Genomic DNA, 24,770 nt, shown 5'->3' with positions numbered 1-24,770 from the left:
GAAACCATTCTTATTATTATGTTAAAAAGTACTGACCCCAAACATTTGAATACCTGTAACATTTCAAATTTGATAAATGAACAATAGCTATAGCATCACAAAGAAATATTAATAATCATGTATTTATAAATTAATGTAGTTGTGAGTTGAATTCATTGAGTTGAATTCAACCTTATTTTAATTTTTAAAAAGATAATCATACCAATAAACACTAAGTGGATAAAAGATTTGGTGCAAAAGAGTTTATTTTTAACCAAAAGAATCTCAAACACCATGGTGATTTTCCTTCAACATGTTACTGTAAAATCACTACTGGTTCCAGGAACAGAATAAAGACAGATTGTTTTATATTGTTCAATTTTCTACTAAAGAGAAGCAACAAATTTAATACTGATATGTTTATATTTCTCTCTCTGTTTAGTGTACACTATAAAAAGACTCAAATGTAGCCATTATGTATGAGTATGCAGAATTTCAGGTACATATAATGTACATACGTCTCCCTTTTAGAACGTTTTTCATATTAAGGGCGAGTGTCTCGTATGCTGTACTAGTCTACAGATGATTTTATACACACACGGCTGTCAAAGGCTAAGACAGCTTCAGCCTCCATACACACTCTGAGATTATATAATGAAGAGCTGCTACTAAAACTTTGTTCCTTGGGATCAGACCTTACGTGAGCGATGACTCCACAAACCTGCAGTGATTCATTTCTCTTTAAAGCTTCTTTTATATTAAACAAAAATTATGAGATCAAAAGATGAACAGATTTTCTCATTCAGTTGTTTTCTCCCCATCTCTTCTACTTCAAATGAAAATCTGTAAACGTGGCACTTAGAAAACATCCACAAGGAATCTCATTTTTATTTTAGAACAAAATTTACAAAGCCATTCAAACAGTCTGTATTGTAGGTAATTATTTCTTTTAAACTCAACTTCAAAAAAATCATGAATATTCAAAATACACTTTGACTTAACTGCTGTCTCTCATTATATACAAATATGTACAGGCAAGGAAAGTCAGCGTCTCACAGTCGTATGTATCTGTACTGAAAAAAGAGCTCTCCATATCTGTTTTTGTATGTAAGTAATTGTATAAATGCAACCAGACCTGGTCCAAACCTGTTTTTTTTGTGATTGGCTGGCTGGCAATCTTTAGAATGCTCAGACCGGTTGGCTCAAATAGAGGTCCCATGGCTTGGATCAATGGCTTCTGGGATGGGTCCCCCGGGCACTGCCTGGTAAGAGATGGGCATAGGTGTCTTTACAGGGCTCTGGCGGAAAAGGCCTCCGTTGGGCGCCCGGTGTTTGCAGCGCATGGAGGGTGGCAGAGTGGAACTGCTGAGAGGGAGGGGGAGGCTCCGTCCGGGCACGCGGCCGACCCCAGGACCCTCCTGGAGGAAGGAAGTCACGGACAGGGCCCCAGGGGGGAAATCTCTCATGGCTTCCTGGCAGCTCTGCTGTGGCCGCATGCTGCCCATGTCCAGGGCAGAGATCTCCAGAGACTGACCTGGCAGCTGCGTGTGTGCCAGATCGTCCTCCATCAGCCCACTCAAACGCTGGTGAACCTGCTCCAGATTCACCTCTTTGTCCTGGTAATAACAAAGAAACAGGGAGATTGAGACAGAGTCTAAGGAGAGGGGAAGATGAAAGGGCGGGAATTGATTTGTGAGGTGGAAAAAGGCAAGAAAGAAAGAATAAGCGAGAAATTAAAAGTGGACGGGCACTGGAGCAAGAACAAATGTGAATGAAAAAAACGTGGAAGTGCGTGCAGTCTTTCAGAAAAGCGCAGAAGGTGTTTACCAGGGGTTCCAACAATCACATCAGCTCTGATTAATGATACCAATTACACAACGTACTACTGACAGCATGAAATAATCTCATAAAAATCAAATCAAATCCATCTCTTCTCCCACCCGCTCCAGCAAGCAAAAGGTCGGAATTGCTAAAAAAGCTTCATATCAGAAAAGTTACGAAATGAGAGAAATCGATGCAAATGAGACTGAGTGCAGTGAAAAATGGGCCATAAATTGAATTGCAAACACATGCTTTGGCGCTTCAATGTTTCTGGCTTATTTCAGAGGAGTCTTGAAAGGGGTATTTCTTCATTCTTTGATACGCACTGCCGTGAAATAGTTTCGGTCATGCATCAGTGATGCTGCGGCGTGCCACTTAATGAAAGAATCAAGCCAACATTAACAGGCTGCTAACTGCTTACATTTTTTCCCACACAGTCATTTAATTCTCATGCCATGCATCCTCCATAATAGAATGAGGAGGATAAACTTGATACTGTGAAGCATTCATTCAACACTGATAACTGTTACATCCAGGACTACTGTTAATCACTGTTCTTCTTCTCTGTTTTATACAAGTCAGTTCAGTAACGCATCCTTTCCATTTTAATGGGATAGTTCACCCAAAATTAAATTCTGTTATCATTTACTCACTCTGCTGTTGCAAACTTGTATTATGTGGAACACAAAAGAAGATTTTGGACCCCATTGACTTTTATTATAAGGACAAAAACATCCTTTAAAATATCTTCTTTTGTGTTTTGCAGAAGAAAGCAAGCCATACAGGTTTGGAACGACATGAGAGTGAGTGAATTAATTTTCACTTTTGGGTGGAGTTGTCCTTTAACTCAATTGCAGAGGTCTTAGGTCTCTAGCACGGTCGATACCAGCAAATCAGCTGTATATTCTACAGTTTTGTACCGTTTATAGGTAATTAGAGGTGTCACATTATGAGACTATGTTTCTGAGTCATAAGATCAATGAAGATATAATTACTGCAGAGCTCATGCAGCTGTAGTAGAAACTCTGAATGTGGCTCTAATTAAAAATGCATTAATTTGCCATTAAAATACACTGAATTTGGGGCACTTACTGCCGTGACCAACAACACAACTGGAGGCCAGTGTCCTTTTGGATTCCAGATTGCAATATTTTGGGACATCAGTGTGGCCAATGAATGGGAGATCTGATGGATGACAAACAGATGATGAATATGATGAGTATGTAGAGCGAAATGGAGAGGCACACAGTGGGATTCCTGTTAGTGCTGTTTTGGCAAAGAGATTCCATGAATAATATCATCACTTTTCAGTCTCTAAACAGAAAGAACTTATTAATCCACACAATATGGATCAATTAATGTTTCTGACTCTACCTGGGTCTCTGTCATCAGTTAGTTCTCTATGCATGAGTGAGTCATAATTACAGTACCACCCACATCCACATATATAATCTGATTGATTTAGATTCCTAACCCACTTGTCCTCCTCTATATTGTCAAGCCCTGTTCACCCCACTGACAGGTATCCCTGCTCAGGTCTCAGCTGACCTGTGTAAAAAGCCTGCGTGTCTTCCCAGTCTCTTTCTCTCTCTGGCCAAACGTCCCGTGCGCATCCTGCAGCAGTTGCAATTTCATTATATGCCAATGACCCAGACGCCATCTCCAGAGTGCAGCCCTTAGTGTCCTGTATGAGACCACAGAGAACCCGTGACTGCCTGGACATTGGCATATAATTGCAATAAGAAGACACAGAGAGGGATATAAAACGTAAAATGTGTAAAGTTGGTTATCGTGTGGTTCTTATTGCTTGCCAGAGCTCCAATTACTCCCTGCTTACAGTGTATCATAAACCAAACAAGACTATACATAAAAGGAACACTCAAATTGTACAGGCATATGGCAGACTGAGCACTTTAAAGCAAGAACAAGGAGCTGGTTGGTGAAAGCAATATAGTTCGAAAGCTAGTAAAAGATATTGTCTCTTTATGTGCTGTTAATTCAAATCCAGTCAAATTTCAAGCAGTTGACAAATGGTAGTCATAAAACAGATGTATGATCATTATTATTCAATAATGTCTGTAAAATGTAATGCTATGTTATCGACAATCAACGTTCCTGAACTAATATGTGGTTTATGAGCTATTGCTCTCGCCAACGTGCTTGCCTTGGCTCAAGATATTACCAAAGGAAAAAGAGAGAAGGAGAGGAGACAAGGACGGAAGAGTAACTGCAGAACACTTAAACATAAGTCAATAAGTCACTGGCTTTCTCATTGCACACACTTTAGTTTAGGGATCCAGGTACAACCTTTGCCCTAACAACCTAGCAGAGGTAGTATAATTGAGTGATATTGCAAATTGGGGATGTTTGTATGCAGAAAGCTACTTGGAAACAATAATTGAATGAATGGAACTATATTAATAGTTGCCTATAACACAGAGCATACAATTTTTGAATTCAAAAGCTAAGATCTCCGCTTAAAGGTATAGTAAATCCAAAAAGAGAAAATTCCAAACTCGTATGAATTTCTTTCTTCAGTGGAACACACAAGAAGATATTTAGAAGAATGTTTTAGCTGTTTGTGACCATTATAAAACCAATGGGCCCAGAATTTTTCAAGTTCCAAAAAGAACAAAAAAAAAAGTGATGGCAAAGATAACAATAATAAAAAAAAAACAATAAAAAAGATGTTTTCTGATCTTAGAAAACTAACATAAATCTTCAAACGGCATTACATTTGAGGATGGATTATATGAGTTCATTTCATGCTACTTTTATGTCTGGTTTGAGCTTGAAAGCTGGATCCCATTAACTTTCATATTAGACAAAAACAGCTTAAAGTCACAACAAAACAGAAGTAGAGGCAGAATGTTTCTCCTATATTGTTATGTATATCTAAGTGTAACAGATTATTGAAAAAGAAAATTGTAGGGATTTTGTTCTAACCTTGTTGATAGGGTTTCAAGATGTGGAGGATGCACTCAAAAACTAAGGCAGACAAATGCAAGCATGCAGGGTGGCATTTAAGCGCCTTAATTCATCACTAGAGAGAATCTGTTGTTTCACTGGAAATTTTATCTATTACATGTTGATTCAAAATTAAGAGGTCCAAGTTTTATAAATAAATATTTACCCTAATGATGTTCAAATTAAGATCAATAATATCATATATTTTATGTTTCACAGAAAAAATAAAGTCATACAGGTTTGGAACAGCATGAAGGTGAGTAAATTATGACTTTTTCATTTTTGGGTGAACTATCCTTTAAATAATCAAAGATTTGATCTGCTTTTTTTAAGTGATCTTGTGCTTTTCTTGAGCAACTCCCTCCCCCTTCACCCTTCCCTCTTGCCTTCTCTTTGGCAACACTTCAGCAAATTGGAGGCAGTAAGTTCTTTATGGTCACACCTATAGCTGGGTGTACTGGAGCTCGACTAAATCGGGGTTTGCGTCAGTGGCGTCTGGATCCATAAAGTAGAGTGTGGCAGTGGCTGTACAGTCCTGGGCGCGGTGGGCAGGGGTCGGCCGTAGTTTGGCCGCCTGTGGGGTCACCTCTTTGGGCTGTGCCCGCTGGCAGCGTGGCCCATTCCACCATGACTCCAGAGCGGCTACCAGGCAGGCCAGAAGCAGCCCCGCCGCTAGGATGCAGAAGACCCCAGCGAAGCTGTGCAGTCTCAGGGCACGGCCCTCTGGCTGGGGCTCTGCATGCTTGTCCAGGTCACAGCGACCTTTCCGTGGCCACCACTTCTGCTTTAGGATGTCAATGTCTCCTTTCTCCTGCAGGTCAAGGATCCTGAAGTGAAAAGGAAAATGGACTGTTAGGATAACTGAGACACAAATACGTCATTGCTTTTCATTTCACTTTCTGAAATATTATTTTTGCCTGTTCCACTGCTGGATGCAGAAAGAGGAGCTCAAAATATGACTGAAAGGGGACCTGGGAAATTTGTTATATTTCATTATGAAGGTGTTTTACCTCCATTTTCCTTTAATACAGCTTCCAGCCTTCTTAGAATAGATTCATACACCTTCATATGTATATTCATATGTCTCCAGTTGAATGATGCCTATAAAAACATCTGCCAGTTGCTTTAGAGAAGCTACTCTAAAGCTGCACACAGTAGTTTGATAATATGTCAGGTCATTGAAATAGCCATGGCAGATGTTGAAGTTTATCTTGGTGATTTTTTTTTTTTTTTTAGCATTTTAGTATTCGTGTCTGTGATTAAAGTTTAAGCAATTGCAGCTCTTTCATGGATGCTGGCTAAGTTAACTTCTCTCAGTTCATTTTTAAACAGAAACATCAACTTCAACGTGAATATTGAAGTTTGCTGTCACTTTGCTAGTGTAATTCTGTGTTGTCTGGGCACATTATTTTACCCAACCTGTATTAAATTCATTGGTCAAGGAACATTACCAAGAAACAAATGATGGAAACATAATATGTAAAAAGTGAGGCAATTATCTCCTCAACTAAAAGTCAGAGATACAAGGTCCTTAAAAAGTCTTAAACTTTCCAAAACACAGAAAAAAAAAAGTCTTATTAATTAGTTTTCTCGTTATTCATTGGCATGTTTTTTTCATAGTTATTAACTTCAATGCAGCAGACGTTCAGAAAGTGGATGCATTTGTAAAGAACACAGAGGAAAAGGTCAACAACTAATGATAGAAAAGAAAATGTCAAAGGTTGACAAAATATAGTCTGTTCTGCTGCAATTGTCCTGGGTATTAATTTAAAACGTGTTTGATTCTAATTCCCCATAACAGACTGGCAGGTGATTGTAGAGAATCCTTCATGAAAATGCATTTCGAGGCCCTGATGTTCCTGATATGTGAATTATTAATTGCCGGTGAGCTTACCTCCCTAAAGCTAATTAGTATGTGAGCAGAGCGTCGGTATGAGTTGAAAATATGAATGCAAATTATAGTCAAACAAATTAAGGGTTACAGGGTGAGGTGCTTTAAAGCCAGTGGAGAGAAGAAAGGATGGGTGGGAATGAAGATAAATGCACCGAGGAGGAAACACTGGTGATTTAACACGATTCATGGGTTCTCTGGCAAGACTGCGTCTGCCAAGGAAATAAATGTAATGTAAATGAGAGAAAGGACAGATGATGAAAGAAAAAGGGAAACAATCCATCACAGTCATGCACTGTGATGTTTGTGAAGCTCTGGAGCTTGATATTGACTTGAAATGATTGAAATGATGGTGTCTATCCTTCAGCCAGTTTAACGACTTGCATCGTTCTTTCTGATCATATTGCAGATATACACTCTGAAAGGAAGCACTCACTTCTGCGAGAAGAGATCTCTGTAGGGGCTGCCGTGCTGCAGAGCCAGGCCGTATCCTTTGCTGCTCATGCTGTTTCCTGTGACCACCAGCGCACAATCATCATCTGTCAGAGCGGCATACTCTAACACCGCCATGTCCCACAGGAAGGCGTACGGATCCCGTTTCACCTGAGAAAAACCACACATATGCACACACACGGTTCAGTTTTTAATTTGTCCATGTATGGCTGAAGATCACGGCAGGGTTCTGTGATTTTGATTATAGTAACGTAAACACGTCCGAAGGTTATCTTGATATGGAGAGCTTCTCCTTTCAGTCACTCAGTTCTTGTCAGACAGGTCACAGACATCATTCAGAATGAAAGATGTTTATATTTCACTGAAAGTCATGAGATGGCTTTGAACTTGTTTCTTTTCTGGAAACTAGGCTCCCCCACTTTCTTTTTCAAGAGATTTCGCTCTCTCTCTCTCTTGGGAAAATCACTTTTCCCTCCCCCTCCACACTAAATAAAGCAGCACAAGTGTCCGCTTTCCTTTCTGTTTCTTCTAAACTCAGGCTCTATCACAGCCACACAGTTATGACAAACTTTCATATGAAAAGTACAAACGAAAAAAAAAAGGGTGTCAAAGAAGATATGACAAAGAAGCTACCATCCCCTGGCTCTTCCATATAAACATCAAATTTTCCCTATCTCTTTGTAAAGTACTACAAATATCCGTCACTGCCTGAAATTATATTTACAGTTTGTCTTTCAAGTGTATATCCATTACTAGGATTTGGATACTCTCAACTTATTAAAGCATTGATATGAAATCTATCAAAGGAATGCAACTGTAATAATTTATTTTAAAATGTAATTTATTCTTGTGATGACAAAGATGAATTTTCAGCAGCAATTACTCCAGTCTTCAGTGTCACATGATCCTTCAGAAATCATTCTAATATGCCGATTGGTGCTTAGTTATCATCATTTATTATTGGGGCTTATTTATTAATAATGGTTCTTATTATTCACATCACTGTAGAAATGTCAAGAGAACATTTATTTAAAAAAATATAAATCTTTTGTAACATAAATGTACTTTCATATTTGATCAATTTAATGCATCTTTTCTAAGTGAAAGTGTTCATGTTAATTTTTCTTACTTTTTTCTTTCCACAAACTTTTGAAGTGTAGTGTATCATGGTTTCCACAAAATATTAAGCATCAAAAACTGTTTTCAACATTGATAATACAGAGCACCGAACACCAGGACAACCATGCGCAGGCAAAGTTTCTTCCCCCAGGGCAATCCACCTCATGAACAGTTAAATGTTCTCCCCTACAGTTCAATAAAAAGATGTGCAATACCACATTTATTTACTCACTACTACCTTACATCTTATTCCATTCCTTGTAAATTCTATTCTATTCCATCTACATACCACAACTGTACATACACATTTTCTGTATATATATATATATATATATATATATATATATATATATATATATATATATTACAATTTAAACCTGGAAGCCTCCATTGGTTATGGCCCCATTTCCACAACATAAAATGTTCATGATTTTTAGGAGAGGAAAAAAAAAACATAAAAATGACAGAATTCTCCAGTGATAAATGTCCATACACTACTGGACATTGTTAGCAAACACATTAAACTAGTGAGGGTGTGAAATGTTTGCTGTAAGATAATTTATTTTCTATTCCACAGGGACAAAAGTGGCCATAGTTGAAGAAACACTCATATATATGTAAATCTTTTGGCCAATTACTGGCAGTTAAACTCTTCAGCATGGATGGACTGACAATAGCATTATTTAACACCATCCAATGTGTGTGGATTCAGTCGTACAGGCTCAGTTTCTCTATGTCTTATCTCTTTTAATTATTCTGCTTAAGAAATCAATTCTGAGCCTGCTGAATTGTTAGCTTAATAGCCAGTTATGTAACTGGGCTGAAAAACTCTCATAAATAGATTCATGGTTTGGTGATGTCTCCTGCAAAAAGCATGCCAGCGGATATGTGACAATAAGATGAGCTGTGAAATTTAATAGCTGCAATTTTTGAAGTTTTATAAAAGGGTTTGATGTGGATATCAAGTTTCTTAAAGATTCTCTTGGCATCAGCAACAGTTTGTATACAAAGTGACTTTGAAAGTTTTACCAAACAAGGAAAAAATACATGAAGGCATTCAGCAGCTTATGTACAGTATAATTTTTATGACTGCACAATGTGGATGTATATTACATTGTCTGGGCCATGAATATTTATCTTGATAGTCTAAAGCAGTTTTCTCATGTTCTCTGTCAGACTTGCATATTACATTTCCTTTTCTCTCTTTAATGATGCAAGATGCCAGAATTGTCCTGTTGTAAACCTAAACAGACTGAAATTTACTGGTGGGCTCTTTTTGTGCTCTGTGAGACATGCGATAGCCAGCCAGCATCATGCACATGGTAGTTCACAGAAAATCTTTTACCAGCACCATGGACAGCTCTCACAAATCACTACACAGAAGAAATTCAGCACCACGGACAGTTCTTGACTCTGATTAACAGGACTGGTGCTGATTTGAAAGGTTTGAGCTTTTTCAGTTTCATAATAGCTCCTCTTCTTTTTTGTTTCAGGTGATGTCTAAGCAGATATATACAATAACTCAACATATATGGAGGATTGCAGTTTTTACTATTTCAGTTTAGTTGCCCAGTTTGAAAAACCAAATTTGCCTGTAAATGTTTCTATTTTTATTTTCTACATCAGACTTTTATCACAGACATTCTAGATTCCAGTTAAAATGTCCGGGATCAGTAAGATTTTTAAAATGTTTTTGAAAGTCTCTTATGCTCACCTAGGCTGTATTTATTTGATCAAAATATGGTAAAAACAGTAACACTATAAAATATTATTACAATCGAAAATACCTGTTTTCTACTTTAATATATTTTAAAATGCAATTTATTCCTGTGATGGCAAAGCTGAATTTTCAGCAGCCACTACTCTACTCTTCAAATTATCAAATCGTTCAGAAATCATTCTAATATTAGGATTTGTTGCATTTTTTTCTTTCTGATTTGGGAAACATTTCTTACTATTATAAATGTTGAATACAGTTTTTTTTTTTAGCATTTTTTTTGATTTTTTTAGGATTCTTTGATGAACAGGAAATTCAAAAGTACAATGTATTTGAAATATAAATTTTTTGCAACATTATAAATATATTTATATTGGGTTTGTTTATATAAAAAATAAACAGATGCCATGACATCTAAACGTCCTTAGCATCATAAAGTTTGAAAACCCTTGGACTACGCTACATATGTGGACTCTTGATCCCCACTCCCCAACTCATCTGTAAGTAACAGGACTGTGTCTGATACCTTGCGGATGCCTTCAGCAGGAGAGGTTACAGAGTTGTCCTGTCCCTGATTTTTATTGATAGTTCTCCACAGCTCGGCGAAAGTGCTGTCTTGCTCCAAGGGGTTCGTGCCCTTCACCCTGAAATACTCGAACACAGCAGAGTCTCTCACCGTTCCGTATCTCAGATCTGTCTGCTTGGAAAGGTCTTGAAATGTTCTGGATTCAGAAGAAAAGTAATAAAAGACATACAAGGCATATATATTATTTAAAGTGCACATTATACTAAAATTAAAAACAGATATGACAACAGAGTGTGGCAGGAATGGAAATTTAGCTAATTAACATACTGTATGCTAAGAATTATTGATGGGTTATTGATATTCAGAATGAGTTTGCATAAATTGCCTCTGTGTTCACTGGCATGTGCTGGATGATTTGATTTATTATTTTAGTTTTTACACAATCTGGAGGTCTAGATATGCCTCAAACAACAACAACAACAAAAAAGCTGTGAATGGTACATTTCTCAACCTACCTAAACAGTGTGAAAATAGCATCAGACAATTAAAATCATACTCTCACTGGAACCAACCATTAAGGTGTATCATACAGTGCTTTTCATCCAAATGAATAACATGTAACAGTGTACACACATAGATAATATTATTTCACTTTATTTTTGAATTTCTCTCTTAGAATTTGAGTGAGCAAAGCTTTATTAGCATGACTGTAAAATTTTAAAGAACAGAACATTTATACCTCATACTAGTTCAGAGACTAAATGAAATTGAGGTGAAATAAATCACAATTAATGGAATTAAATATTTGTAAAACAATGGATATAGTGCAAATAGATTGGATTCAAATCTAAACAATAAGCAAATGTCCATGTTTAGCACTAGTGTTGATGTTACACACATCAGGCTATAGAATAAGAATACCATTACTTGCTACGGAGACAGTTCATTTAAAATAAAGCTTAGATTCTGAAATATATACATACACATTCAACATATGCTCTCTCTTCTCTGAAATAAAATAAAAACATTCAATTAAATTGATTAAAACCCAGGCGATGTGTCCTTCACCTCTTGATGACACTATTTCTCTCAAATGCCCTCATGAATCACAGGGGTGTGAGGTCGAGCTACTGATACGCTGCATTCCAATAGAGTAATATTGGGGTTAATGAACGTCCCTTATCTTACACTACCATTACTGCTTGAACTGGCTCTGTAAGTACCAATCCAACAGCATGAAAATATTTGGCTGGTTTACATCTGCTCACCTGCTTATATGTACTGTAGTATGTATGCATGTTTTCTATTAAAGTGATTAAAAATGTGTGAGCTGGAAAGCTGCTTTGTTAATTAACATATTGTGAAAACCTTTAATAAATTTAAACTGTAGTGAAAATGTAGCAATTGGTAGGGTGGTTTTAAAATGTGTTTTCAGTTTAGATGGCTGTGGCCTGATTATAACAATCATAGAAATCGATGTCCTTACACTGAATGTAGACTTCAAAAGGGTCTATAAAAAAAACAAATCATTGGATTTTCTTTTGCATGGTGAAAAAAGTACAAAAGTAAAGTTAGAAGCCAAACAAATGGGTGAACAATACTCTCTTCTGCAGATTATAACAATGAAAGAGCTCATGCAACAATCAATCCCTAATGAAAAGGAAGACTAGACACAACAACACTAAAACTGCCACAAATAATGAATGAATGCATAAACACGATGTATTCATTAATTATTTGAATTATTTGGAGGAAAATAATACTCCCTGACAAAATACAGTTCTAAATCTTTTTGCCGCTCACAGCTGCTGCCTTCCATCTGCAGCTTCCGATGTCATGCAGTCCATGTTTGATGTTTTTAGGGCAGCCGGCTGCTCTTCTCTCTTGCGTAATGACACTGGGTGACTTTTCGTTCTGGTTTTAGTGGGGAGTGATTTCATGTTGAGATAAGCATCTTCCATCACCCTTGACAAGGCTTTTTAACAGGACAATTATTTGCAGATTCAATGAGTCAAATTGTTAATCTTGAGAAGATAAAATCAGAACAAATTAATCAGTTTAATTATAGTGATACTGACACAGCTGGAAGAGAAAAAAAATAAACTTATGTAAATATGTTACGCATGATATCATCTCATTGTATTTATCATATAGCCATTTATACTCCAAACCCTGCTTATGTAAACTTTCCTGAAAAATGTTGCAGTTTTGAAATTTAAAATTTCTTTTGAATGCTGTGGCAAAGAAGTTTATTGTTTTCATTCACAATTTTTTGTTGGGAAGTCGTGGCCTAGTGGTTAGAGAGTTTGACTCCTAACCCTAGGGTTGTGGGTTTGAGTCTCGGGCCGGCAATATCACGACTGAGGTGCCCTTGAGCAAGGCACCGAACCCCTAACTGCTCCCCGGGTGCTGCAGCATAAATGGCTGCCCACTGCTCCGGGTGTGTGTTCACTGCTGTGTGTGTGTGCACTTTGGATGGGTTAAATGCAGACCAAAAATCCTAAAAATACATAAAAGTCTTAAAATAAATGTATAGACATGAATCACTTTTTTAAAGGGGTCATATGATGCGATTTCAAGTTTTCCAGCACTTGGTGCATGAAGAAGATCTGTAAAGTTGCAAAGACTGAAGTCTTAAATCCAAAGAGATATTCTATATAAAAGTTAAGAGTCAATCACGCCCTCCTAAAACAGCTCATTCAAACAAGCCCCCACATGTCTATGTCACGATGTGGGAAGATTTGCATAACACCGCCCAAATGTTCATGCAAAGAAAGAAGGCGTAACTTTATTGTTGCTGCCACTGCCATGTTGTGAAGAGGCTGTGTTTCGTTGCGAAAGCGAACTTTGTTTGGCCTTCCAAAAGAGGACACAACTAGAAATCTGTGGTTAAGTTGTATTTACAACACTGTTCTAGAACAGTAATCCCAAATATTCAGATCTGTGCAGCACATTTTATGGAGGACTTGTTTCCTGATCCTGGGAGAGTAGACTACAATGCTGGCTGTTCTAACTAACAGACTGTAAGTACGTTTTCAATTTGAAAGGATTTGCCACTGATGATTCAAACATGATTATCAATCAATATAGAAATTATTGCTTTTTGTAATTTAACCTATCACAAATCAAAAAATCATACATATTTTAATGTTCGACGCATCGCAACGCAACGCAAAAAAAAAAAAGACAGTATAGATCATTATAATCAATAATTATGTCCCCACTGGATACAACAAATGCCTCATTTGTAATGGCTTTTATTGGTTTTGTCACATCGCACCGGTGTTCTGACGATTTGTGCTACCCTGTCAGATTTTGCTACCTCCCATTAAAACAGATGGTAGCATAATTCATAAGCAAAATCCTTTTTTTAACATGTACACCTACCCTAGCGGTTCTCAATTCCAGTCCTCGCGTCCCCCAGCTCTGCATATTTTGCATGTCTCTCTTTGTTAACACACCTGATTCAGATAATCAGCTCGTTAGAAGTGAGCTCCGTGCATGAACTGTGTTCCTATTGACATGTTCCCTACACAGTGTTCATCGCTCCCTACTCCCTGAGCAGGGGAAATCTGTTGAATTTTACTTCACTTCAGAACATTCATTCGCAGGGCACTTAAGTTTGAATAGAACAAACGTCTGAAGCGATAAGAGAAACATACAAAATGCACAGAGCAGGGGACGTGAGGACTGGAATTGAGAACCGCTTACCTACCCCAACCCTAAACTTACCCTTGCAATAGGATAAATACAGACATGCTATTTCTATTCTATTCAAAAACAAACAAAACCAAAGCAATAAAAATTTTATTCAAATATATGCTGTTCTTTTTAACTTTTTATTTATCAAAAAATCTTGAAAAAATATATAATAAATCATAAATAAATAGATACATAAACAAAGAAAAGCAAAGCAACACAATATTTTCAACACTGATAATAATAAAATGGTATCTTGTGCACCAAATCAGTATATTAGAATGATTTCTGAACAATCATATGAGACTGTCTGGTAGGGGTGGGACGGTTCAACTTACTCATGGTTCGGTTTGTATCACAGTTTTAGAGTCAGGGTTCAGTATGTTCTATGTTTAGGCAAAAACTATACTGTTAAAAAACAACAACAACAACAACAACAACAACAAAACCCAAACAATAATAAGCTAACTACAAGCAACAGCGCAAATAAATACAATAGAGTAAAGATACAAATAAAATAAACAGTGATTTTCAGTTTTTTTTTTTTTTAAGTAGGTCTAACATTAGTTTTTAGGTACAGAAATTGAATAAAGTAATGAAATGTAAAACAGCATTGCATCTTTGACTGTATACATTAAAGATGAATCTTTATTAAAGTTACAAAAGCTATTCAATCAAGAGCAGTGAGTGATTTTTTGTTGTTGCCATTTGATTAATATTAAAAAAGTGCTGTCACTTTAAATGTATGATACTGATACAGTACGTTCAACCAGCTATGTATGTCTGCTATAGGATACTTATCAGGGCATTTTGACATAATATTTGTGTGAATTTGTCCATTTAAATGCAATACTTCAGTGAGAACTTATTATTTGCTCGCGTTCTGAGGCGCGGGTGAGACCACGTACAAATCTTCTCACTGCGCGCACAAGTTTGCTTCCTCTGGATCTTAAATGTTTAAACTGCCAAAGATTAAATGAGTTTAGCTTAAACACAGATATCAACGTGTGCTGCTTAGGTCTCACCTGTGCACATGCGCTATCAGCACCCGGGTGATGACAGAATAAATGACTGCTCAAATTTAAGTTGAACTGCGGTCCTAGCGCGTGGCGAACCATGTGTGGAGAACCGTACGGTTCGATTTTTTTCCACCCCTACTGTCTGGAGTGACTGTAGTAATGGATGCTGAAAATTCAGCTTTTCTATTACAAGAATAAATTGCATTTTGAAGTATAATAAAATATAAAGAAACAATCACCAAATGTAAACAGATATAACATAATTAATCTTACATAAATAAATTTTAGAGATTAATCATGCGAACAGATGCACCATCATTATACTGAGATGAGATACAGAATGCTATTAATATACATTTTGGAGTTCAGTCGACAAAACATGGATTGAGCAACACTATAACTCACTAGTTTCTATAATTGATTTCTTTTATAAGTTCCTGTTTCCACTGGTTCTTCGGCAAACAGAATGAAGTTTATACTCAGCCTGCAGTAAAAATAAATAAATAATGAAATAAATAATGTGTTACCAAAAAAAAAAAAAAAAAAAAAAAAAAAAAAAAAAAAAAAACATGATTTTAATTATGACCTGTGATCCGCATGCTACTATAGACAACACACTTCACCAAACCACACTTACTGAGAGCAAGCAGCAAAGAATGAGCAATGAGCTGTTAACACAGAATGTGTTCTTGCATTTAAAAATAACTAGACAGTATGCAACTGAATGGAACAGAATGAATGCAGGGGTCACTGGATGTGTTTCCAATCACTGAAGTGTTTTTAACTTGACATACTGAAGAAAAACTGAAAAAAAAAAGCATAGGAGAAATGACAAAATTGCCAGAGATGTCCACCTGAAGCATTTACATAAACCAACAATGAAAATTTTTTAAATATATATATTTTTTTAAAGTAGTTGAATACTGATATGTAAACTACGTAAATACACTATTATAGTCATATTGAGGAAATAAAGTTAGAAATACACAAAAATAACTGCAATAAAACTGCAATATAAAATAAATCACATAAAAAAAAATCAAGAAATTACTACACAAACATTGTAAAAATAAATTTCAAATATATTTTTAAATTATCTTAATTAGATTTCTTTTATAGTGGATATTGATCTGTATGCCTCAATTTGTAATCAATTTGATAAATTAATCAGAATATTATGTAAAATGTTTAACTGACTGACAGTCTTAAACATGTAATGCAATTTCCCACAAACTCAATGCTTCTGAGTTTCTTTCAGCCGGCCTCTGCAGTACAAATCAATAGAGGTGCTCTATAAAAGGTATTATTAACTGTAATGGGGAAATAAATTTAGATGTGATCCATTATCCTTGTTTTTGTTTTGTATGAGAATTTGCTAGATGCACTACATCCAACTTAGGAAAGAAACAGGGTGCTGTATTAAACCATACTCAGGCTTAATTATATGTTCTGAAGCCATAAAAAAAAAAAAAAAAAAAAAGTAACCGCTTCATAAATCATGCAAATTAAAAGGGTCACTAAATGCTCCCACAATAGTTTACAAACAATTAACAAACACAATGCAAAACAGTAGACCATTTTATATACAAAATTACACATCCACTGATTTTTATAGCATACAAATCAACACAGCTCTTTGGATGGCAAGTCAACTAACTGACCAATCAGCAACCTTTCCATCGGCCAATCACAGCCCATTTGGGAACCTCAGGACTGAACACAACGTTTGTCAAGCTTGAATCTCATTTTACATCTAAGGCTGGTGAGAGATATAAAAGACTCCCAGTGGGCTCCCAGCATGCTAACCATACCGTATCATGCACCAACAGGGCTGCCTGATTTTAATAACAGTTATAAACAAGATGATTAGCACAACCATAGCAGCTGTGGATGCTGCCACTGAGAGATGGAAGAAATAATCCCCCAGAGGCTCAACACACACACACACACACACACACACACACACACACACACACACACACACACACACACACACACACACACACACACACAAGAGTGGAATAAGAAATGTGACGGCATAAAGCTGGACCTTTGGGCAAACGGTGTGAACTAACAGGTCCGCCAGGAATATAAAGTCAGAATTCAGAGGGACAGAATGCAATAAGCTTCTCCAGTCTTGGATTTTCAGCCGCGCTTAGAGGGCAGAATTCAATGATCATCAGGCAGATAACATTTACAGAGGCAGAAGGAAACTATTTGCACATCAGGTAGGGCATTACTAGTTCATATAAAACAACTCTCATAGTCAAATAAGAGGGAGGTTTAAAGCAGAAAGAGCATTTATTTCTGCTGTGACAATGCAATTATTCTTCTGTAGTGAGGGAGAAAGAAAAGAAACAGCTCTTTTGTGCTGCGTTGTTTGTGCTATCTGACAGATGTACTCTGTACTATATATATATATATATATATATATATATATATATATATATATATATATATATATATATATATATATATATATATATATATTAAAAAGACCTGTGTGTTTCTATCAACAAGTGCATGAGATTTCTCTGACATGGGAGTAGTCTGCATTGACAAAACACCTAAAAAACATGAAAGGCACAGAGGAAGAAAAAGAAAGGCAAAGAAAAGGTTCTGGCATCTACACAGAGGAAGAAAAAGTAAGGATTTTAATATGAGGCGACCTTTCGCAGAATTTATGAAGAATGTCAGGAACTGTGAGCTCCCTGCTGGGAAGTGAAGGGCCAGTGTGGTCTCTAAGAGACAGCCGGCATGCTGGGATTTCAGATTTAATTTGAAAAAATATGAAGTATTTAGCTGACTCACAATGTTTCTACTTTCAATTTTAGACTTCTTCGAAAATTCAGAGTCAAATGGGGTTTGTACTGACTAGTTCTGCCACATTGGGTCAGTATCAACTATTCAGTTCCCCTTCAAATGACTAAACAGTCAATTTTTTATAGTGACAACAGAACTGTTATTTTGCAATGGTAAAAATAAAATGAAACTACAGAGCTTTGTGTTCAAAAAGCACATTTTTAAGAAAAGCACACTGCCACTGTGGACACCTGAGATGGTCTAAGTTCATTAAGCATATTCATATACAAGCCAAAATTCTCATGAATAACCACCCAAAAAAATTACATTTAAAGTTTGAATACGCTATACGACTTTAGCCAGATTGAAAGTCTGCTAGTGTGATCCTTGTTTAGTGCGTGTTTTATTTCTGTAACCATTTACAAAATTGGCAAGTGAATGTTGCCTAGTGTTTTAGTCATATAGTATATTCGAACCCTCAGTCAGAACGTGACTTTGAATGGCTGTTAATGGAAAAACATGCTTTTCTGTACAGCATTTGGCTAAATGCCTCATGCTAACCAGCTAAACGTTGACCCCTTGTCTATATCACTGAACCCCTCTGTGATTTTATCCCATTTCATCCTCCATTATGTTCCTTACTGCTGCTTTTTGGCAATGACACAGGACTGCAGCCATGTAGTAATGAAGATACAAACATTTTCGTGTTCTCTATCCAACATAAACTAGTAGACACTTTCTTACCCCACATACCCTGTTACCCCCGCAGTGAACTTTGATGAAACGGTACATTGCATTGTGAGCCATTTACATAAGGTAAACACTGACCGACAGACTAATTGACTGCTTTTCTGAATGACTAGTCAACTAGTAAAAATGAGCAGTTGTGCAGGCCATAATCTGATGCTAATGATGGCAATCCAGTGATGTGATATCCTAACCCAGAGCTACGTTTAGTGATGTGACAGCTTTAATAAGGCTCTATGACACACCATGTTGACAACAGCATGATGAGTCAGCGTTTACAAGCTTGCATATGGATAAGCATCTGCAGATGTGTGGAGTTCTGCCAACTGTGATACAGAGCTGGACTAGTTAGCTTACCGAACAGCGTTGTCCATGCGGGTTACGGTGAGGTAGGCTGCCAGGTTGGCTGTGTAGGCCGAACAGACAATGAGGGTAAACAGCCACCAGCTTCCCATTGCAATCCTGAGAGCCACTGAACTCATGAAGGATTCACCACCTGCAAACACAAGGAAGAAGAGAAAACATTCTACGGATTGCTCGTCATTGTTTACACCAATTCAAAGATACATTGATATAAAAAAATAAAAAAAACTCTTGACCCCTTGTCTATATCACTGAACCCATCTGTGATTTTATCTCATTTCAGCCTTCCATTATTTTTCTTCCCACTACTTTTTGTCAGTGACACAGCACTGCAGCCATGTAATAAGATTCATTCTCCCATCACCCGTTTTCTCAGAAAAGCTCAACACCTTATAAGCCTGTGCTGAAATGTCAACACAATATTCCTCTCCAGCGCACACAGCCTTGGAAATGTCATCACTGACACAGAGACGGTGAGAATAAAATGGGAAGGGAAAAGATCTGGCGCTACCATGCTCAGTGGAGCTCGTTAGGGGCAATAAGTTTTCTTTTGGGACTGAGCCAAATTATCTGAGAACTGAAATGTCCCTTTAGGCCTAAAAGGATATCCAAAGAGTCTGTAATTGGAAAGGTCAAAGGTTAAGTGGGCAACCACGCTCATTATAAGGCTGAGAGTGGGCTAGTTTCAAATTTAACCTCCCAAGAAAAAAAAAAGTGCTTGTGCTTTTTTATATGCCCAGATATAAAATTTGAATCTTTGAATCATTTTTGTTCTAAACATGTACCTCCTCACCAACGTGCAAGTTTAGTTAGTGGATTTCACAATATAGTTACAAATCTTTTAATTAATGACTAGTTGCATTTAATATATAGTAGCATGTATTTTAGAGCAAAGTGAAATGACAAATTTATATATGGCTGGAAATGAAATAGCTACTATCATTCAGACATTTGGGGTCTGTAAGATTTTTTAATGTTCTTGAAAGAAGTCTCTTATGTTCACCGAAGCTGCATTTATTTAATCAAAATATAGTTAAAAAACTGTTATATTTTGAATTATTATAATTGAAAAAAAAAAAAAGTTTTCTATTTAAACATAATTTAAAATGTAATTTATTCCTGTGACGACAAAGTTGAATTTTTAGCACCATTACTCAGTGTCACATGATCTTTCAGAAATCATTGTAATATGTTGATTTGCTGCTTAAGGAAAAAAAAAAGTCTTATTAATGTTTGTTCTGCTTAATATTTTGCTTAATACATTTTTTCAGTATTATCCGATGAATAGAAAGTTCAGAAGGACAGCATTTATTTAAAATATAAATCTTTTGTAACATTATAAATGTCTTTACGGGCGCTTTTGATAGATTTAATGCATCCTTGCTGAATAAAAGTATTTCTTACAAATAAATGGCACAGAAGTGTGTCTCTAGTCCAACTGGCTGCTTGAAAGGACTGATGATGGACAACAAGCAAAATTATCCTTGGTCATAAAGGGAAAGTTTATACAAAAATGAAAATTCTTGGGCGAACTATCCCTTCAAGGCTCCTAACACTTATTCAGTAGAACTGTTTATTCATGATGTGTTATTTTTTAATGAGGCTTGCTACTAGAAGGCCTGACACAATTTGAACAGTATAGTGCACCTGCTATCATATGATTGTCCTTCATAAGTGACAAGGAAATGTTTATTTAAAAAGGTGACCCAAATGCAAAACCTATTTTTATAATTACTTACGGTGTGTTTTTATTATTAATTTATGGGCCCAAGGCTTATAATTACAAATTGGCAAACAGCTGTAGAAAAAAAAACAAAAAAACAAAACTGTAAATCTCATTAAGCAGCTGCTGTAAATTACTTGCATCTTGGTCTAACTTGCTACATCTGAAAGCGCACAGAGACAAGCCTGGTATTGACAAGATTCCCAGAGTGCGCAGAATGGAAAAGTGCAGCCATTTATTTCAAACCTCAACAAAACACACTCGCTCCTCTCTTCATAGACACATTTAGACACATGCAGCTGTTAATAGTGAGTTGCAGACTTCCTATGGAATAATATATTTTGTCAAACAGTCAAAATGTAGGACTCTAGGGATTGTCTCTAGTACTGGAAGTTGTACTTAAGAAACATTTGAAGAATTATATATTCTGCTGAAAAGATATTTTCCTAAAATAAAAGTATTAAAACGCTGTACTAGTTGTGCTCCTGCAGACGAAAATGTCAGCAACTGATTGCACCATCCAAGTGAGGTGACTATTCAGCAATACCTCATCCCTCATGTTCACGTGATGTGACCCAGCTCACCTTGCTGTACAAAGGCTCCGTAGACGATCCAGATGGCACTTTGGAAGGACGTCGTGACAGAAGCAGGCTGGTGGGGCCCAGGAGGATTCTGGGAGCAGACAGACTGGATGCGTCGGAGCAGAAAGACCATGACACCCACCACAGGAATGGCAGCAGCAATGCAGGCCCACACCGCCAGATCAAACGGTGCCAGCAAGGAGAAGATGTTGAGTCTCTCTTCTGTTTTAGTCATCAGGATTCCCACAGAATAATCCAGGTAACGTTTACTGAAGTCCACCACATTCTCTCGATCAGGAGTGATGGTGATGGCTGAAATAGCCACATCTGCCCTCTGAATAGTAATAAATGAACATGTAGTCTGAGATAATATAAGTGACAGTACACTTATACAAGTTTTATAAGTTATACAAGTTTGAATAAACAAAGTGCAACACCAACCATATCTGCCTAAAGAAGTTAACAATTAATTGACTAATATTAATATACAGTTTCACATAAAAGTAACATACGGAATAGTCTTTATTAATGTGAATCTCACCTTCCCTATTAGTTCTCCAATCAGTCCATTCCAAGACCCATTTGCCTGAGGAGATCCGTATTTCCCATCAGCCACTTGATACATTTCATACTTAAAGCCCAGAATTTTGGCCAGGTTGTCTAGAACATCTATGGAAAATCCCTTATATCTTTTGGGCTGACCTAGAATGTTTTCTGCCACCATTACGAACGGCTCCTCCTGAAGACAACAGAGAAATTCAGGGGTTCATTTTATTCACTTGTTTATTTATTTAATTATTTTATACTTTGGAAACCTGATCTGGAACTAAATTAAACAGCGATGAAAGGATGAACATGCTTGTTCTGTCTACGCAAACATTACCAATCAAAAGTTTAGGGTTGTACATTTTTTTTTTGTTTTTAATGTTTTTGAAGTCTTTTATGCTTACCAAGGTTGAATATTTGATCAAATATACAGTTAAAACAGTAATATTTTGAAATATCATAAACATTTAAAATAAGTGTATTCTATTTTAATATATTTTAAAATGTAATTTATTTCTCTGATGGCCAAGATGACTTTTCAGCAGCCATTACTCTCTTAGTCTTCGGTGTTACATGATCCTTCAGAAATCATTCTAGTATGCTGATTTGGTGATCAAGAAACATTATTATTATTATCAGTGTTAAAAACTGTTGGTGCACATAAAGTTCAAAAGAACATTTGTTTATTTATTAGTATATTTAACAGGGACAATGCAGTATACCATTGCTACAATTTCAAGCAGCCAATGCTCCACATATAGGCTTCTTGCCAAAAGCTAATTTGCAGCCCCAGTCCCTGGTTAGGCTTTTTTAACAACAGTAAAACAATAATCACACAAAAAAACGAAACAAATGTAAAAAAAAAAAATATAAAATAAAATAAAAATATTCGAAATAAAAATATTTTGTAACATATTGTTAAGATTCTATATGTCTTTAGTGTCACTTTCACTCAATTTAATGAACCCTTGCTTAATAAAAATATAAATTTCCTTAAAAAATTTTTTACTAAGCCCAAACTATTGAATGATCATGCATGCATCCCACACTTTTTGTTTGATCTTGTTCTTAATACATACAAGAAGATTAATTTGCAAATGTTTTCAAACAATGGCATTAGAATAGATTTCCCACAATTCACATGTATCTCCTGCAGCATCTTGACAGTAATGGACAGGCTTAAAAGCTGACATAGCTATTATTTGCAGTTAGTGTCAGACAGATTTAGATTGCTGATCATTTACTCATTTGAAGGGGAAGCAAAGATGAAAGCAGAGAACAGCCTGACTAATAAGTTTGGACATATGTCTGCAAATAAAAGATTTAATATTGATTGCAAACCTTATTTATGTGGTGAATCCATCTGTTCAGACTGTGACTTGTGGTCAGATTGGTTTTCTGTCAAATTCAAACCATTGGCTGACGTGAAACTTTCAGCAGTGAAAGCCGGGACTCTTTGGTCTCAGGTTAATCTAAATGAAGTGTTTCAGATGACCTGTTACACCATGGCCAGGGAAGCGTGCAATGCCTCATCAGACAGAAATTACCTTTTTAAATTCACCTGGGCCATTTGCAGTAAGGCATATCACCACCAAATAAAATAGACTGTTCGTGAAACAGCCCCTATGCACTCAAATACAGACAGATAAAATATCTGAGACTCAAGCTTGTGCACTGTAATTGTATTTAGAGAGACCACAGAGATAGAGTGGAGAATAAATAAAGATAAAACCCCAAAGGAATCCCTGTAGAAAGCCATCAAGAGTCTGCATGACAAAAATACTGATGTCTAATGAGAGACAAGTCAAATACCACACAGCGCAACCATGTGGTTTCATACAGTACAGTGTTTATGAGACCCTTGAACAACCAATGTCACTGTAATCCATGATATATTCCAGTAACAATCTCTCAATTTCATTCATTTTTTTTTAAATAGTTGGACATATCTTAGAATTGTATTTCTTATTATAACAATGTGTGCAATTGTTATAAAATTATATTTGGGCATATAAGTGGGGCAAAAAACACTGGCATATACTAAGAGATTGATACCAGAATTTTTAGAATCATGGCCATTCAAATGTAGATAGTATGCTGTTAGATGGAGTGTAAGAACAGCTGATACTGCAATGTTTATCTGCATTTCACATCATTAAAGGGATAGTTCACCCAAAATTGAAAATTCTGTCATTGATTACTCACCATCACGTTGTTCCAAACCCATAAGACCGTCGTTCATCTTCGGAACACAAATTAAGATATTTATGATGAAATCCGAGAGCTTTCTGACCCTCCATAAACAGCAATGCAACTGACACGTTCAAGGCCCAGAAAGGTAATGAGGACATTGTCAAAATAGTCCATGTAACATCAGTGGTTCAACCTACAAGAATTGTTGAATAATGTTTATATTTTTGTTTTCTTTGCACACAATACGTATTCTCGTAGCTTCATAACATTACGGTCAAACCACTGATGTCACATGGACTATTTTAACAATGTCCTCACTACCTATCTGGGCCTTGAATGTGTCAGTTGTGTTGCTGTCTATGCAGGGTCAGAAAGCTCTCAGATTTCTTTACAATATCTTAATTTGTGTTCTGAAGATGAACAAAGGGTCTTACAAGTTTAGAATGACATGAGGGTGAGTAATTAATGTCAGAATTTTCATTTTTGGGTGAACTATCCCTTTAAACAAGTAAGACACATTCCTGGAAATGTATTTGTTATTTCTTGAATAAAGCTCCTACTAATCAATCTTTGTTGGAATCATATTCCTGGAATAACATTCCTATCTACCAGTCAGATTTGGTA

The 24,770-nt window shown here is 36.4% G+C and overlaps 1 protein-coding gene across 5 annotated transcripts in view; it reads right to left on the bottom strand.

The window, feature by feature from the left end:
- Positions 1–227: 227 nt before the first annotated feature.
- LOC109048143 (glutamate receptor, ionotropic, delta 1a) overlaps positions 228–24,770 on the bottom strand; it is a 239,520-nt gene continuing 214,977 nt past the window's right edge. For 2 of the 5 annotated variants that reach the window (XM_042774097.1, XM_042774101.1), the window contains 8 exons: positions 21,949–22,146; positions 21,411–21,741; positions 19,098–19,236; positions 10,474–10,669; positions 7,095–7,261; positions 5,354–5,594; positions 3,349–3,484; positions 228–1,595 (listed from right to left, as the gene is read on the bottom strand). In XM_042774097.1, coding sequence (XP_042630031.1) covers positions 1,207–1,595; positions 3,349–3,484; positions 5,354–5,594; positions 7,095–7,261; positions 10,474–10,669; positions 19,098–19,236; positions 21,411–21,741; positions 21,949–22,146 — 1,797 coding nt within the window. In that variant the 3' untranslated portion in view covers positions 228–1,206. Of the gene's footprint in view, positions 1,596–2,892; positions 2,986–3,348; positions 3,485–5,209; positions 5,595–7,094; positions 7,262–10,473; positions 10,670–19,097; positions 19,237–21,410; positions 21,742–21,948; positions 22,147–24,770 lie in introns of all 5 variants that reach the window. The other 3 variants (XM_042774098.1, XM_042774100.1, XM_042774102.1) reach the window with 3 other exon arrangements.

Source organism: Cyprinus carpio, chromosome A17 (genome assembly GCF_018340385.1).
Source record: "Cyprinus carpio isolate SPL01 chromosome A17, ASM1834038v1, whole genome shotgun sequence".
In the NCBI taxonomy this organism is placed as follows: domain Eukaryota; kingdom Metazoa; phylum Chordata; class Actinopteri; order Cypriniformes; family Cyprinidae; genus Cyprinus; species Cyprinus carpio.
This window is presented reverse-complemented; position numbering and strand designations above follow the sequence as displayed.